This window comes from Petaurus breviceps, unplaced genomic scaffold (genome assembly GCF_028583685.1).
Source record: "Petaurus breviceps papuanus isolate PSGF00001 unplaced genomic scaffold, PetGlider_PUasm1.0 91041, whole genome shotgun sequence".
Taxonomy (NCBI): domain Eukaryota; kingdom Metazoa; phylum Chordata; class Mammalia; order Diprotodontia; family Petauridae; genus Petaurus; species Petaurus breviceps.
The window spans coordinates 9,598,722-9,615,642 of NW_027187400.1; the positions used below are offsets into that span (position 1 = coordinate 9,598,722).

Consider the following 16,921-nt stretch of genomic DNA (forward strand, 5'->3'; position numbering starts at 1 on the left):
AAAGAATCCTAATGATCATTTATTTGGTCTAACTCCCTGATTTAACTAAGCAAATGGAGGCCCAGCAAAGGAAGGTCACTTACTTGCCCAAGACCTCAAAGTTAGTATTTGAGCTGGGAGGAGAGCCCAGGGCTCCTGATTCATGCTGCTCTGTGCCTTTGAAAAGAACATCAATGACTAAAGATACTTAAGAACATAACAAAGGCTGAAGATCATAGGAAACTTCAAGTAACACTCAGAAAACTTGGAAGAGCTTGGAAGCTGCCCAGGGCCTCCCTCATCTCTCATCATGGCGGCCCATGGCCTGTTCCTCGCTCTTACTGGCTCCTAGAGATGGGTGGCATGGCCTCTTATACTGATTGGCTTAAATTTAGCATTCAAGAAGCTTGGTCTTTCTTTCAACTAACTGTATTTGTATTTTGCAGCTTAGGGAGTAGAAGAAAGAAAAAAGATAAGAATTAAGGGGAGATGGGAAGAGAAATTAAATAAATGGATTTTAAAACACCTGTTGCAGCCTCAGACATTTAGTAGCTGTGTGATCCTGGGCAAGTCACTTAACTTCAATCACCTCCAAAATTACAAAAATAAAAAATAAGAACCACCTGCTCTTCGGGAGGCTAAGTAGGAGAATTAAATTGATTATGTGATATAGGGGAGAGAGCAGTGGGCTTAGCAGTCAAGCCCTTGCTTGACCACTTATTTATGTGGTCCTTATGTATTGTGTTTCTCCCCTTAGAATGGAAGCTCCTTGAAGGCAGGAACTATCTTGTGCCCTCTGTACTTAGCTCCTTATAAATGCCTTATCTATTTTATTTATTTAACTCCAGCCATTCCCTTCTCCTCTGAAAAATAAGAGAACAGGACTAAATGATCTTGAGGTCCTTCTAACAATGTGATTCCCTGATAAAAGTCATGGTAAATTACCCAGAGTACATAGTGTCAGTCAATAAGCATTTATTAAATGCCTGCTGTCTACTAGGCACTTTGCTGAGCCTTAGGGGTACAAAAAGACAGTCCCTGATCTCTGAGGCATTCACAGCTGAGAGCAAAACAGCAGGCAAACAACTCTGTACCAACAGGCTATATACAACATAGATAGGAAATGATCAGCAGAGGGAAAGAAAGCTCTAGAATTCAGAGGCATTGGGAAAAGCTTCCCCTAGAAAATATTTTAGCTGAGATTTGAAGGAAGTTGGGGAATCCAGGAAGTGGAGAGGAGGAGGGAGAGAGTTCCAGGCATTGGGGAAGAGTCAGAGGAAATGCCCAGAGTCAGGAGATGGGGTGTCTTGTTCATGCCACTGGAAGGAGGCCAGTGTCCATGGATGGCAGAGTCCTTGGAAGGGAATAAGGTATAAGAAGACTGGAAAGGTGTGTGTGTGTATGTGTGTGTCTAGGACATGAAGGTCTTTGAACACCAAAAAGAGAACTTAATATTTGATCCTGGAGATGATAAGGAGACACTGGGGTTTACTGAGTAGGAATGACATGGTCAGACCTGCACTTCAGGAAAATCACTTTGGTAGATGAATGGAAGCCAGCCTGCAGTGGGAAGTGGTTTGTGACAGAGAGAACCCCACCCCCACCCCAGCAGGCTATTGTAATAATCCAGGCCTGAGGTGATGAGGGTCTGCACCAGGTTCAGGGCAGTATCAGAGAAGGGAAGCGAATATATTAGACAGATGTTGCAAAGGAAAGCTCCATAAACCTTGGCACCAGATTGGATGTGGGGGGTGAGATTGTGAAGAGGAGAGGGTGACACCTAGCTTGTGAACCTGGGTGTCTGGGAGGATGGTGGTAACAGTCATGGGAAAGTTTGGAAGCAGTGGCAAGGGTTTGGGGGCAAAGAGAATGAATTTCACTTTAGACATGTTGACTTAAAAATGTTTACAGGGCATTCAATTGAAGACGCCTAATAGGCAGTTGGAGGTCAGCAGAGACTCTGGGGCAGGATGGGCACATTTGAGAATGTTCATCCTATGGGACACCCATGGTTAGTTGGTATGACTTGGACGAGAACTCAGTAAAGGAAGCTGGGAAGGAGCGGTCAGATGAGAGGAGAGCCAGGAGACAGCGGGGTCCCCAAAACCTAGAGAGAAGAGAGAATCAAGGAGGAAAGAGTGAAAGCCTACAGACAGTTCAAGGAGGATGAGGAAGGGGAAAGGGCCATTGGATTTGGCCACTAAGAGATCAGTGGTAACTTTGGAGAGAACAGTTTCCATAGAATGTTGGGCTCAGAAGCCAGACTAAGAAGAGTTAAGAAGGAAATAAAAGGAATCATTCATTATAAATGGCTCTCTCAAGGATTTTACCCACAAAGGGCAAAAGAGATATAGGATGGATGGCGAGGAGAAGGGAATAGTTAAGAAATTCCCTAGTGTCTATTCTGTCCCAGGCACTGTGCTAAACACTTTTGAAATAACTCATTTGGGCTTCACAGAAATCCAACCTTGCCCAGGGTTGGTCACACAACTAGAAAGTGTCTAAGGCAGGATTTAAGCTGAGATCTTCCTGACTCCAGGCCCCGGGCTCTAAGCACTGTGCCACCAGCCACCAGCGAGGCTGGAGGAGACATGGGCATGTTTGTGGGCAGTAGGGAAGCAGCTGGTGGAGAGGGAGAGAAGGAATGATAGAGGGGCAGATGTCCTGGAGGAGGTGGGTTGGCCTTGGCAAAGAGAAGGGTCCTTTTTCCCTTCATGTTAGATGGGGTGAAGGAGATGGTCGTAAAAGACACCTGAGTTCTGGGAGATGAGGAGCGGGACTCACTAACATTTGTTAAGCCCCTTCGGGGTTGCATGAGGATGGTGATGTTCCTGCTGGCAGGTCTCAGCCAACGACCTCCATTTTTTCCAATAAAATATGAGGCTGAGCTCTCAGTTGAGAGGGTGAGGGGAGGAAAGCCCTGAGAGGGGGGTGGAGAGGGAGAGTAGGAGAATGAATTAATTAGGGAGGTGTGAAAGGTTTGCCTAAAGCAGTTGTGTCAAACTCAAATAAAAACTGGGGGGAAGAGGGCAGAGGTAAACTGTTTGCAAGAATCCCTTTGGGCTACATATTGATTTAGAAACCACAAATTACCGTTATCTGTGTTCTATTGTATTTTTATTTATTTTGTTAAATATTCCCAATTACGTTTAATCTGGTTCTGGCGGTGTTTGGGAGTGTGAAGGGTCACCAGGAGGTCCACTTTGAGTTTGACACCTCTGGCCTAAGGGACTTCGTTCAAATTCTGCTTAATCACATGAGTAAGAATTTAAAACTCCATTGGCTTATCTGTCCTAAGGCTGGTATAGAGGCAACATTGTCTGAAATGAGGTTGAGGTTGGAAAATCATGAATGGAGACTTTCTAGTCTGGGAATCCAAAGACCAGGGTTCTAGAGCCCTGGCTTTGCCTCTGACTCACTGTGTGATTTGGGGGAGGTCATTTCTTCTTCTTTCTGCAGCTGCTTCCTCTATAAAATGAGGGTGTTCTCCTCTATGTGGCTTTTCAATTCTACTAGCTTATGTTCTAAGTCCTTTTTAGCGCTCAGATTCTATGATGCTAAATATTTTGGTTGTCTTCCTGGCCACTTGTAGGATTTATTGTCCATATTATGTTAATTTCTGAACTTATACTCTCAATAATATCTACTGAGCACCTTTAGGACTTTTTGATGTTGATGATGATGTTGGTGATGGTAATGATGATGAAGATGGTGGTGGTGTTGGTGTTGGTGGTGGTGGTGGTATTGGTGGTGTTTGAGCTGGGAGGAACCTTAGATTATTAGACAAACCTTGAAGAAATACCAAAGAACATCGGTCCCTCCCTTGTTACAGATAAGGAAACTGAGGACCAGAAAATTCATGTGATTTATTTAAGTTCACCAGCAAGTTGCTGGCTGATCTATAATTTGGATCTAGATCTATTAACTGTCATTCAATTATTTCCCCTTGTCCTATTTGGGAATTCACTGTAGGATTTAAAGGGTACTTGCAAAAAAAAGCAGGTAAGTAATAGACTTTTATTTGGTCCATTTAAAGGAAAATCATGTAGCTTACCTGGATACAATCAAAGTAATATGGAGAGGAAGGCAGGGACAGAAGGGAAAGTTTTTTTATTTTTGTTCTTGAGTCTTTTTAGTCACATCTGACTCTTTGTGAACCCATTTGGGGTTTTCTTGGCAAAAATGCTGGAGGGGTTTGCCATTTCCTTCTCCAGCTCATTTGATAGATGAGGAAACTGAGGCAAACAGGGTGGAGTGACTTGCCCAAGGTCACACAGCTAGAAAGTGTCTGAAGCCAGATTGCAACTCATAGAGATTCCAGGTCAGGCATTGTATCCACTGTACCACGTAGCTACCCTGCATTTCTAGTATTGTCACTCAAACCTCACCCCTTGCCCCAACCCCTGCTCTCCAGTAACATTAGTCAGCCAGATTCCATTAGCTTTTAGAAACAAGATTTACCAGGAAATTATAGCAAGTGCCTTCTCGGTGGGGGGCAGGAGAGAGGGAGAGAATTTGGAACTCAAAGTCTTTTTTTTTTTTTAATAAATGTTAAAAACAAATTAACTAAAAAGGAAAGAAAGAAATTATAGTAAGAACAGTTGATCCAAAACATTTCTCTAGAAACTAGGCCACACTCTCCCTTTACCCGTGTAAGGTCCATGGGAAGAACAGAATGAAATAAAGTACAATCATAGTGAAACATGCATGTGTTATTGTTGTATCTTTTTTTCCCAGTCATGTCTGACTCTTTGTGACTCTATTTGGGATTTTTTTGGTAAATATACTAGAGTAGTTTGCCTTTTCCTTCTCCAACTTATTTTATAGATGAGGGAAACTGAGGCAAACAGGGTTAAATGACTTGCTCAGGATCACACAGCCAGTAAGTGTTTGAGGCCATATTTGAACCCAGGTCCTACTGACTTCAGGCTCAGTGCTCTATACACTGCCTTGAGGCATACAAGTAGAGAATATATTTGGCAAACTCCTGGCGCTCCCTCCCCACCCCCTCACTTTCCTTAGATACAGATCCATGTCAGCACTCATCCCAAGTGGGCTCTGAGGCTCCGGGCCTCTGCTGAGTCTCTAGCTGACATTTTTCACTATGCAAGGGTTCCTGCTCCTTGAAGCTGCCTCCATCCTCAGGTGATTCTTTCCTCACATGTAAAAGGCAATTCCACACCTGCCTTCAGTTGCTGCTGCTCAGGTCAATGCTTCAGACACTGTCTCAAAGGTCTCCCTTTGACATTTGCACCTTTCCATGTTAAGATACTCATTCACTAAAGGTCACTCACAAAGAGACCAAGGCAGTCATGTGCTAACAGTCAGCCCCTGGCCAGTTAGGCTGCCCCTCCAGACAGTTCAGAACCAGCCTCATGTCTCCAAGATGGATGGAAGATAGAAGAAGGGGCAGGTTACCTCTTCTGTATGTACATTCATAGAACTCTTCATCATCATACAGCACAACCCCCCTGAATCATCATCCCTACTTCTAAACATCCCTGCTACTGTCCAGAACCATCCTCCTGGTCTCCCAGGCTCAAAGCCCAGGTGTCAACCTTTACTCTTCACTCTCAATCATCCTCATTTCCAACCTGTTGCCAAGGTCTGTTGATTTTTCCTTCCTCCCCATTATCTCCTGCAATCCCACCTAGTACAATCTCTCATCATTTATTGCAATAACCTGCTTGTTGGTCTTCCTGCCTCAAAACCCTCCCCATTCCAACGTCCTCCACTTAGCTCTCAAACTGACCTTTCTCAGGTATAAGACTGACCATATCATTCCTCCATTCAGTAAATTCTAGTGGCTCCTTATTACTCCTGGATCAAACATAAAGTCCCAAGCCTTTTAAAGCCATTCATAACCTGCCCCCTGCCTACCTTTCTGGCCATCTTACACCTTACTTACCCCACTCTGTATATTATGTAATCCAGTGACACTGGCTCCCTTGTTGCTGCCCTCACATGACATTCTTTCTCCCAGTTACATGCATTTTCACCCGCTGTCCCCCATACCTGGAATGCCCCCCTCCTCCTCTGAGCCTCTTGGTTTCTGACTTCCTTTAAATCCCAACTAAAATCCCACTTTTTGCAAGAAGTCTCTCTCCATCCCCCTTAGACCTCAGGTGTATGGGGAGCTCATGGAGGACTGCTCACATTCACCTTTGGTGTTCACCTGATTCACCCAACTCTCATCTGTGGCTCCAAGAAGCTATAGCACGTGCAGCAGACATACCCTGGTAAAACTGTCAGCCAGTGGGCCAAACCAAGTAGAGGGTAACAGACACATTGGTGAGTACAGGGATGTCCACTCCAAGCTTGTGAAGACTTCCCTGTGGAATAGGCAGATGAGAACAATTTGTTCTAGGGGCCATGAAGGCAGCTGAAGCAGATACTGTGGAACCCTGAGATTGGTCAGATGTGGAAGGTGTCAAGGTCATCCACTGCACCCCAGGCCATCACCAGTCATCCTTACTTTGGTTCTGCCACCGGACTTTGATGACTCACGAAGAGAGAGTGAGGCTAATGACTTTATGCAGCTCTGCCTCACTTAAATCCAATTCACCCATGAGCCAAGACATTATTTCATGATGTTATTGGTCTTCTTTGAAAATGAAGGACAAACAAGTTCCTTCCCTCTGTTGACGACTTACCTGTGTATAGTTGGTACGTAGTTGTTGACATGTTGTCTCCATTATCAGACTGTCAGCTTCTTGAGGGCAGGGACTGTTTTTTTTCCTTTTATATCTCTAGTGCTTAGCACAGTACCTGGCACATAGTAGGAGCTTAATAAATGCTTGTTGTTGACTTGACCTGATATATAGATCTGAGAATCATATGCATAGGAGATGATAACCGAATCTATAGGAGCTGATGAGATCACCAAATAAGATTATATAAATAGGAAAGAGAAGAGGACCCAGGACAGAGCCTTCAGGGAACTCTCACAGTTTGTGGATGTGACCTGGATGAAGATCCAGCAAAAAGAAACTGAGTAAGGACCAGACAGGTAAGAAGAGAACCAGAAGAGAGCAATGTTTGGAAAACCCATAAAGGAGAGAGTATCTAGGAGAAAATGGTGATTGACAGTGTCAGAGGCTGTAGAGGGGTCAAGAAGTATGAAAACTTAGAAAAGATTTTTGGAAATAGTAAGTAAGAGATCACTGGTACCTTTGGAGAAAACGTGATAAGGTCAGAAGCCAGAAAGCAGAGAACTTAGAAGAGAGTTTGAAGAGAGGAAGGGTGGGCACCAAATGTAGATGGCTTTCATAAGGAATTTGCCCATTAAGGATAAGAAAGCTATAGGATGATAGCTAGAGGAAATGGTGGGATCAAGTAAGGGTTTCTTAAGGATGGGGGAGACATAGGCATGCATATTGGCATCAGGGAAGGAGTCAGTAGATTGGAGGGAGGGAATATGAAGATGTAGGGTTAATTTGTTAGAAAAGTTGGGTGAGGGGTATGATCAAGGGTGTATATAGATGGGTTGGCCTTAGTAAGGAGAAGGGCCACCCCAACAGCTGAAGGAGTCTCACCCTAAGCTTTCACATGATTGTGTTTACACCAGACTGTAGCAGCAAGCACCCCAGCATCCCCAGGGTGGCTGCCAACACAGGTTCTTAGATCTGCTTTTCTAAAGGAAAGCAACTAAAAATTGGTTAACAATCTTGCTTTAATCAATCAAGCATATCATTAGCCTAGTTCAGGGAGAAAAGGTCAGCACCCTGAACTTCAGAGTATACAGACAGAAACATTTCAAGCAGACAAGCTTCCAAATTGTCCAACCATTACATCCATACCAAATCACAGTTCCAGAGAAGGAAGTGTCAACATCTGGGTTTTCAAAGCCGGGGGGCTCTCAACGGCTGCCCAGAGTCTCATCTGGTCAAATCACACACATCTCCAAGTGATCCCCAAAGCAAAGCCTTACATCAAGGTTTTATATATATATATATATATATATATATATATAGCCTTCTCCTGGCTCAGAGAATGTAACAATCCTCTTGACCCACTGCCCAATCACAAAGTATATCCCGAAAAACAAATCTCCCACCACAAGCTCCAGGTGCACTTAAGCTAGGTGCAGGGAAGATCTTTAAAAATTTACATTCCTATAACACAGACCTAGGTAAGATATATCTGCACATTTAAGTAATAATCCCCATAGGTCAGTCTACCAAGCAATTGCTTGGAGAGAGAGTTCACCAACAGAATTTCCCCTGCTATTTAAGGACTCTGGAACTAAAAAAAAATCCAACTTATAGTTACTGTGGAAAAAAAGATGCAGAAATTTGCAGCAACAAAAAGACAAAGGTAGTTTCCAGTTATAATTTTATATAATCTGCCAACGAGAACAATGGTAAAGTGAGCACACTCTTGAAATGGTTTAGTTCTATTTCTGACTTCTTCATGATCAAGCATGCTCCCAAATCCTAATCTGGTTGATTCTTAGCACAGATCACTTTTATAAAATGAAAACTTAATTTTTTTTCAACACAAGGAAGGCCTGGGTGGTACATGTTTCCACCATCACCAATCTGAAATGAAGGAAGCAGGGTGTACCTTTTCAACTGTTCAGTCAGGCCAAACTTGGGCATTGTAATTAGTGTTCTTTTTCTTTTTATTGTTCTTTCTGTTCACATTGTAGTCATTGTGTGCATTGTTTTCTTGTTTCTGCTGACTCTGTTCATCTAAGTTTTCTGGTGCTTCTCTAAATTCTTCATATTTATCTTTTCTTACAATGCAATAACATTCTATTAGATTCACATACCACAATTTGTTCAGCCATCTTTCAACTGATGGGCACTTATTTTGTACACACACACACACATACACACAAGCACTGCTGCTTATACACTTTGGTGCATATGAGATTTATTTTGCATCTAACCTTCTTTGGGTCTAGACCTAGCAGTTGGATTGTTGGGTCAAAGAGTGTAGCATTTTTTATAAAATTTAAAAATAAATTTTATTGATATTTACATTTCCCAATATATCCCTTCCCTACCCCCTCTTAGAGAGCCATCTCACAACAACAACAAAAGACAGTTCACCAAAACTAACTACATAGATTATGCTCTGGTTTTACTCTCCCAAAGTTGGATCTTTGGGGCAGGTGGGTGGCACAGATAGAGCACTGGTGCTGGAGTTGGGAGGACCCAAGTTTAAATCTGGCCTCTAACACTTACCAGCTATGTGACCCTGGGCAAGTCACTTAACCCCATCACCTCCCCCCCAAAAATAAACAAACCAAATTGAGGCCTCCTAGATCTTCCCCTCAGAGTTCTAGTGTTATCCACAGAATGGTTTGGACATTCTCTTCTCTACAACCATCCTCTTGAGCACCTGATGCTTGTATTCCTGATGACAGTGACTAACATTGACATTTCATTAAAGCCCTTCATATCAATTAGTTTTTACAAAAGGGTATTTACTTTGAAAATAAAACAGTAACAAAAGTACAATTATTTCCTGCCTACACCCTGGGAGCACATTCTCCCTAGGGAGAGCAGGTTCAAATTTGGCAGTTTTTACATAGCACTGATCCCACCAAGTTGTATCAAAGAGTATGAATTCCAGATGACCCTTTATGGTGAATGTCAGTGGACTAGGTCTGGATGGTTACTCCTCACTGGATGGTTACCAGGTTGGAGCCTCCAGATTAATCTCCTTCACCTAAATCAAAAGAATAAAAATGAGTCAGGCAAATGAGACCCAGAGCCTCAGGGACTGAGGCTTGGACCAAGGGCTCTGCCCCTACACCATTTTGTTTCACAGGATTCTGTCAGTGAGTCAAACCAGGAACAAAGATCTGATTATACCAAGTGGTCAAAGAGAATGATCAAGGCTCTGGTCACTAGTGCTCAGGTGGAGCTCTGTAGCCAGGGGAAAAGGCTTCAATTGATCATGAGATTAGCAGATAGGAACTTGATACAGACAGTCCATACTCAGGTCTCTCTAAGGTACTTCATTCCACATCATCAGGGTTCTCCCAGAACTGGTCGCCACAGCAAATTCCACATGGAATTTGCATCTCAACACAGTTTGAATTTAGAGTTAGGGTTAGCAGATACACTGTGCATGTACCAGTCCTCATAACATGATCTATTATCTGACAGTATCCTCTCTTCTTCAAAGAAGGGAGATGGGCACCTTCTGTTGGGGCCAACCTTGCTCAATATACATTATGTTCATTTTAGTCAACTTTTAGCATCATTCTAAATTATTTTCCAAAGTTCCTGGACCAGTCATAGCTGCATTGACTTTGCATAGATGTGCCTGTCTTTCTGCAACCCCTCCAACACGGATGATTTCCAGTTTGTTATTTTTACCTTTTATGAGTGTGTAATGAAACCTCAAATTCTTTAATTTGTATTTCCCTTAATATTGGTGATCTAGAGCAATCTTTCCTAACTCTGCTAATAGCTTTCATGTTCTTTGACTATGTTATCTCCTGGAAAATGGATTCTAAATCTTACTTATTATTTATTTATGTTAATTCTCTCTATATAGTTTGGATAAGGGATCTTTACCAGGGATATTTGCTGCAAAGGCTTTGTCCCTATCAGGTTTCCCTTGTTATCGTAGCTACATTGATCATGCAGAGCTTTCCAATTTTGTGTAACTGAAATAATCTCATCAATCCTTTGTGATCTTCTCTCTTCCTTCTTTGGCTAAAAATTCTCCCTCTAGCCAGCTGTGAAAGGCAGCCGCTCTGGTTCTCTTTTACTTTTTAATGGTGTGATCTCTGATATTCAGGATGAATATTCATTTAAGCTTATTGTAGAATATGGTGTAAGGAACACGGTGGAAAGAACATTGTGTCTGGAGTCAGGGGACCTGGATTCCCTTCCTATTAGTGTGAACTTGGGAAATTAAGTGGTACAGTTAATAGAGTGCTGGACAATAGAGTCAGGAAGATCTGAGCTCAAACTCAGTCTCTGATACTTACTGGCTGTGTGACCCTGGGCAAGGCCCCTGTTTGCCTGTTTTCTCATCTGCAAAATGGGAATAATAATAGCATAATAATCTACATCCCAGAGGATCAAATGAAATGATATTTGCAAAGTCCCTGGAACAGAGTTAGGCATTATGTAAATGTTAGTTTTTATTATTATTTAACCTTTTTGGACCTCAGTGTCCTTATCTGTAAAAGGAGAGGGTTGGATTATATGTCCCTTTAACATCCAGATCTATTCTTTGTTGGAATAAGGCTATTTCTGCTCTCCAGTTTCCCCAGCAACTCTTACCTAAGAGGGATGTCTTCCTCAATTAATTTATATTTTCTTGTTTATTGAATTTCATGATTTCTGATTTTTGCTTTTCTACTGTTTCACTGATCTGCTTTTCTATTTTTAACTACTTTTAACCAAACAATTTTGATGATTCTGGCTTCCAAATGTAAAATTCTGTGCCTAGAAGTGCCATTCCTGTAAGAGCTTAGTTAATGCTTGGGGACAGCCTTGGAATCAATACCTGCAGTCTGATGGGGTAGCCCCCCCCCCCCCGACTTTGGCACGCCCCAATTGTCACCTCTAGATGGCACTGGCTCCCAGAGGCCGCTGATTGGCTCCTCTAGGACTTCCCTAAGCGAGAAGGGTCACACACGATGCCTCTTCTGCCTAGTATTAACCTAGGGTCGTTTGCAACCTGTTTATGAAAAACCAATTTCAGCTCTTATTAATTAATTGCCTACTATAGGTTTTGACCTGTGCCAGGCACTCTGGATACAAAAACAAAACAAACAAAAAATATGAAATGTGCATGATAATACCCCTACTGCTTTTAAAGCGTTTTGCTTCTGTATTACAGACATTAAAAAATGGGAGGGAAGAAAAAAGAAACTGTTGCACCGATGGCCCCAGGCGAGGCGGGCAAAGATGCCCTCCCCTCCCACACCATGCCCGGGCTCCATCCTGCCTCACTCTAGCTGCCTCCGTCATTTCCTTGGGAACTAAACATCCCCAAACTATTGGTCAGCGTGTTCCTAGGACAGCAAATCCTGCCCTGAATGAAGACGCACAGATCCTCGCTAACCAGGAGACTATGGGTGCGGCCCCTTTAAGGGAAGAACCCACTGTTGCAATTGACTCCTGGCAGAATGAATCCTTTCCGCGGGCGGAGCCTGTGCTCGTCGTCCTGACCAATCCGAGGGCGCTATTTTCCGCGGGAGATCTGAATTTCGCGGCACGCAGTTTGGCGCTAAAAAAAAAAAAAGGAGGAAAAAAAGGAGCCCCAGACAGAGGGAGAAAGGAGGGAGCACTGGGGCAAGTGCAGCGCTGTCTGGGACCAATCTGGGCCTATCCCGGCGGAGTGAGCCCCAAAGTCCCCAGGCACCCGGCAGGGGCCCGGTTCCCCTCGGGTCCTGGAGCTCAGCCAGGCTTCACCCGCGGGCCTGCCTGGAGGAGGCGGCGCGGGCCCCTCCTACCCTCCCCGCCCTCCTGGGGCTTGCGGCTGCCTGACCGGCTCGGACCCGGGCCGGCCATGCCCATCGCATCCTAGCCCCCGCCGGGCTTCCTGGCCCCAGACTTGTGCTCTCCTCCTTCATCCGCAAAGGCTCCGAATCGTCTTCCCAGGCCCGATGTTGAGGATCCCCAAGGGGGTCTCCCCGGCTCCGGGGGGCTCCGTCCCGGCCGGACCGCACAAGCCTCCCCAGCCGCTGCAGATCAAGAAGGCCCTGCCGGTGGTGAGCCCGGTGTGGACGCCCGACGTGCGCAGCCCGCAGGGGGGCCCGGTCCCGGTCAGCCACTTCACGCCGCTGTACCCCGCGATGGTGGCCGCCGTCGCCCCAGCCGCCCCAGGCAGCTGCCTGGATGCAACCCCGCAGGGGCCCGAGATCCGCGCCGGCCGCGCCTCCGCCGGCCGGCTGCCGGTAATGCCGGGGGACCACCCCTTCCTCGTCCTTTTCCTTTCTTCCTCCCTTTATCCCTGCTTTCTCCTCCTGCTGTGGGAAAAGCGCTGGACTTTCTGCGGGTCCGAGCTCCCAGGCTTTCTGGAGCTGTATGTGGTCCCTATCTGATGTGGAGCGGGGGACCTTGGGGAGGCTCGTGGAGAATAGGCTTTAACCGAACCTGCCGCTTCCCAAGCCAGGGAAACGAGGGACACGGCCCCCAGTTCTGCAGGTCAGATTTTAGCTTTCAGAGCGTCCTGCCCTGTTAACTCATTACACGTGCCTTGTACAGATATGGAAACTGAGGCTCCGAGGGGGATGGAGGCCTGGCCGTGGTCACAGGTGGTCAGCCGGATCCCTAGCCTCGTGCACTTTGTATTCGAACGCCCTCGCTCTCCAAAGCGTTTCAGGCCGAGATTCCTGAATTCTAGGAACGATGTGTGTCCGTCCATTGGGGTCGCTTTGATTTGGCTTGGGCTGGCCTTCAGTGACATCTGGGCCCCCACCCCAGGGAGACGCCAGAATTGTGGGAATGGGCGCATTATCTCCCCTCTCGCGTCTTCAGTTTTCTCCTTCTGGTGGGGGGTGGGAGGGGAGGTCGTGGTCTGGGAAGCAAGTTGGTGGGTTCCAGACCCACCTTACAGACACACGCTTGACCCAGAATGGAGAGACCAGCGGGGGAAGGGGGAGATGCTCCCACCGCCTCGCCAGGACAGCCAACTCACACGTTTATTTCTAGGGTGGAATCCCCGGTCTTGTCCTATACCCAGATCCCATGGGGGAGACCCTTCACCCCCTGCTTCCTCCTTTTAAAAGGGTGTGACCTGGAGGTTTTCCAGACCAAGCCATGGGGTGTGCCTTGATTTTACGGTGTCCCCTGAGCTGAATTTTTCCCAGTGAACTCTATATTCTGCCTGGGACCTTGGGTTTAAAGAAACCCTTTGGGCAGGGCTGGTTCTTGTGAAATAGTCTAATTATCATCTTACATCTCTTTAAAAAAAAAAACCCTCCTTTAGAGGCTGAATCCTGGTGTCGACTCTGAGCTGGGCTGGGTTTTCCCTCCAGCTTTGCAAGGATGGGTGTTGTTAACCTTGGAGCACAAGGTCACCTCCAAGCCTTTTGGAGGTTTCCTGGTAGGAAGGCTTTCTACTATAGTAATGCAAACCCACCGGCCTTTGTTAAGTGCCTCTTAGGATACTATGACATTGGTGAGAAAATAGACTGTCCTCAGGGAGCATCCGTTATAATTGGGATAGGAACGGAATCTGCTTTCACTGTATAGGGAAACATATCTAGGAATACAATTCTGCACCTTCTCTCCAATTTAGCATTAAAGAGTTGCCTGGGGCACCCAGTGGTTTAAGGATTTGTCTTGGGTCCCACAGCCTGGACTTGTTGGCATTATGACCAAAACCACATCTTGCTTTCTCTGAGGCCAGCTCTCTGTCCTCTATGATGATAATGCCTTCTCTCCAATAGCTCACATATAGGGCTACCAAAGATTCTCTCTCCCTTAATCTTTTTGACAACCCTTAGAAGTGGGTTCTTTAAAGGATGCCCATTTTACAGATGGGACAAAAGAAGCCCAGAGTGTTGAAATGACTCATCTCGAGTTTTGCAGTGACTTAGTGGGGCTGCCAGGATTCAGGTAATCTGACTTCGAAAGCTGCGTCTCTTTCTCTGACAGGCCAGGTTCTTTCTTCAGTACCTTTTCCATTGTCCCTCTGTCTCTTCTTCTGGCACCCAGGGCCTTTGTGCTGTCCCCCATCTCCTTCCACCCAGGCCTGAGTTCCCTGAATAGGTCTAGGTCAGGGAAGGGGAACTTGGGGCCTCAAGATCACATGTGGCCTTCTAGGTCCTTGGGTGTGGGCTTTTGACCCTATCCAAGTTTTACAGAACAAATTTTTTTTTTAAGGGTATTTGTTCTGTGAAGTTTGGATTCAAGGGGCAGCACTTGAGGACCTAGAGAGCTATATGTGGCCTCGAGGCTGCAGGTTTCCCACCCCAGGTCTAGGTTTATTCTGTGGTCTGAGGGTCAGGTCAGGTTTTTTCAGCTCCTTTACACTAAGGTGCTAATGGATATTTAATGAAATTACCTGAACCATGAATATGTATAACTAGTGTTTTAAATTCAACGAATCTGTGATAGAGAATAAGAATATGGAAATTGGAGGGAGCTAGGGACGCTCCAGCTGGAAAGGGCCTTGGGGACCAGTTGAATGCCCTGAAGCCCAAGAAAGATTCCATTCCGGAGAATTTAGTGGAAGTGGGCGAGGATCACGAGACAGGCACCTGAGGCCAAAGCCCGGCTCACAGCTTTGCCACCTGCAGGTCTCGGGGCCAGCCACTTAACCTCTGTGGGTTCTGGTTTCCTCCATCTGTAAAATGGGGCTTGAATTAGCCCTCGGGAGACACGCGCTAACGTTGGCATCGTGGTTTCAAGTGTGTAAACAGCCTCTTGAGGTCGATCCCTTGTTCAGTCCATGACGATCTCACTGGAACCAGGTCATTCATTGAGTCAAAGACCAGGACTGGGGGCTTCTGGCTTCCTGGGTCTGGAGGCTCCGCTTTAACTGTCTATGAACCTTTTTGTGAATCAAAAACTCTTCTGTAATGCAAATGACTGTCCCTCTTTTATCTGTTGGGGATGTGAAAGCCCTTTGGGGCCTCTGAAGGCCTACTTCCCTGGAGCTGCTGCAGCTGCAGGGGGCTGGGCCCGGGCAGCTGGGCTTTACTGAGGTATGGGGTGGGGGAGGGGAATGACTGGCAGGGCAGTCATTGGTGCCACATGAAGGGAGGGGAAGAGACAGGACTGGGTACCTTAGGGTGTTGTGGAATGGGTTTGGCTATTTCTGCCCCGACTGGTTTCTTCTAACTTACCTGGGGCTCCTAGAGCTGAGAGCTCCGTATTCAGAGGTGGTTTGGTAGAAATGAAGACCATTTTCTCCTTTCCTGCTGCCTTTGCTTCTTGTATGCCATCGGCTGGGTCTTCTGCATCTAGGGCCATAGAGCGGTAGCTCCCCCTCCTCGCTCTTGTCAGATGAGTTTGTGGTTCGGGGCCCTTAGAACCCAGGATGTCAGAGCTGGGAGGGCCCTTAGAACCCAGGATGTCAGAGCTGGGAGGGAACTTAGAACACAGGATGCCAAGAGCTGGGAGGGATCTTAGAACCCAGGATGCCAGAGCTGGGAGTGCCCTTAGAACACAGAATGTCAGAGCTGGGAGGGCTCTTAGAACACAGAAGTCAGAGTCTGGGGGACCCTTAGAACCCAGGAAGCCAGAGCTGGGAGGGCCCTTAGAACACAGGATGTTACAGCAGGGAAGGACTTTTTTTTTTTGCTTTTTGGAGGGCAATTGGAGTTAAGTGACTTGTCCAAGGTCACACGGCTAGTTTTTGTGTAAAGTGTAGGGAAGGACTTTTAAAAAATGTAATTAGGCTGGGATTTCTTTTAAGCTGGGGTCCATAGATAGATTTTTTAAGGGGGGGTTGGTGTTTTTGAATTAGTTTTCTATTTTTTAACATTTATTTTAATGACTGCATTTTAATAGAATTTGTTTCCGTTTTAGTCCTGTGAATTTTTATTTATTCGTTTAAAAACATCATTCGTAGAAGGGGTTCATAGGCTTTACCAGCCTGCTCTAGGGATCTATTCCCCCCAAAATGTCCAGTCTTCATCCCAGATACTGAAAGGTCTGGGTCGTACAATGCTGGCCCAAACACCTTCTCTTTGTCCTGCTGTGGAATTAGATCACTTTCCACTGCCCCGTTTTGAAAATGAGAAAACTGAGGCCCAGAGAAGTTGGTCAAAGACTCTGACCCTATTACTCATATTCAGTTGGTGCTAGAACCAGGGATAAGATCCAGGTCTCCTGACCACCCTTCCTCCCCCCCAGAAGCTGGGCCTTTGCCCTCCCTGACCCCATACGCGTTTCCTCCTCTTATCCTTGAACAACCTTTTCCTCTTCCTCCTCCCTCCTCTCTCTCTCTCTCTCTCTCTCTCTCTCTCTCTCTCTCTCTCTCTCTCTCTCTCTCTCTCTCTCTTTCTCTCTTT

The 16,921-nt window shown here is 45.8% G+C and overlaps 1 protein-coding gene across 1 annotated transcript in view; it reads left to right on the forward strand.

Annotated features, from left to right (window-relative positions):
- The first annotated feature begins 11,882 nt into the window (after window positions 1–11,882).
- Window positions 11,883–16,921, forward strand: part of E2F2 (E2F transcription factor 2) — a 19,564-nt gene continuing 14,525 nt past the window's right edge. The window contains exon 1 of the mRNA XM_069079586.1: window positions 11,883–12,853. Coding sequence (XP_068935687.1) covers window positions 12,563–12,853 — 291 coding nt within the window. The 5' untranslated portion in view covers window positions 11,883–12,562. The remainder of the gene's footprint in view (window positions 12,854–16,921) is intronic.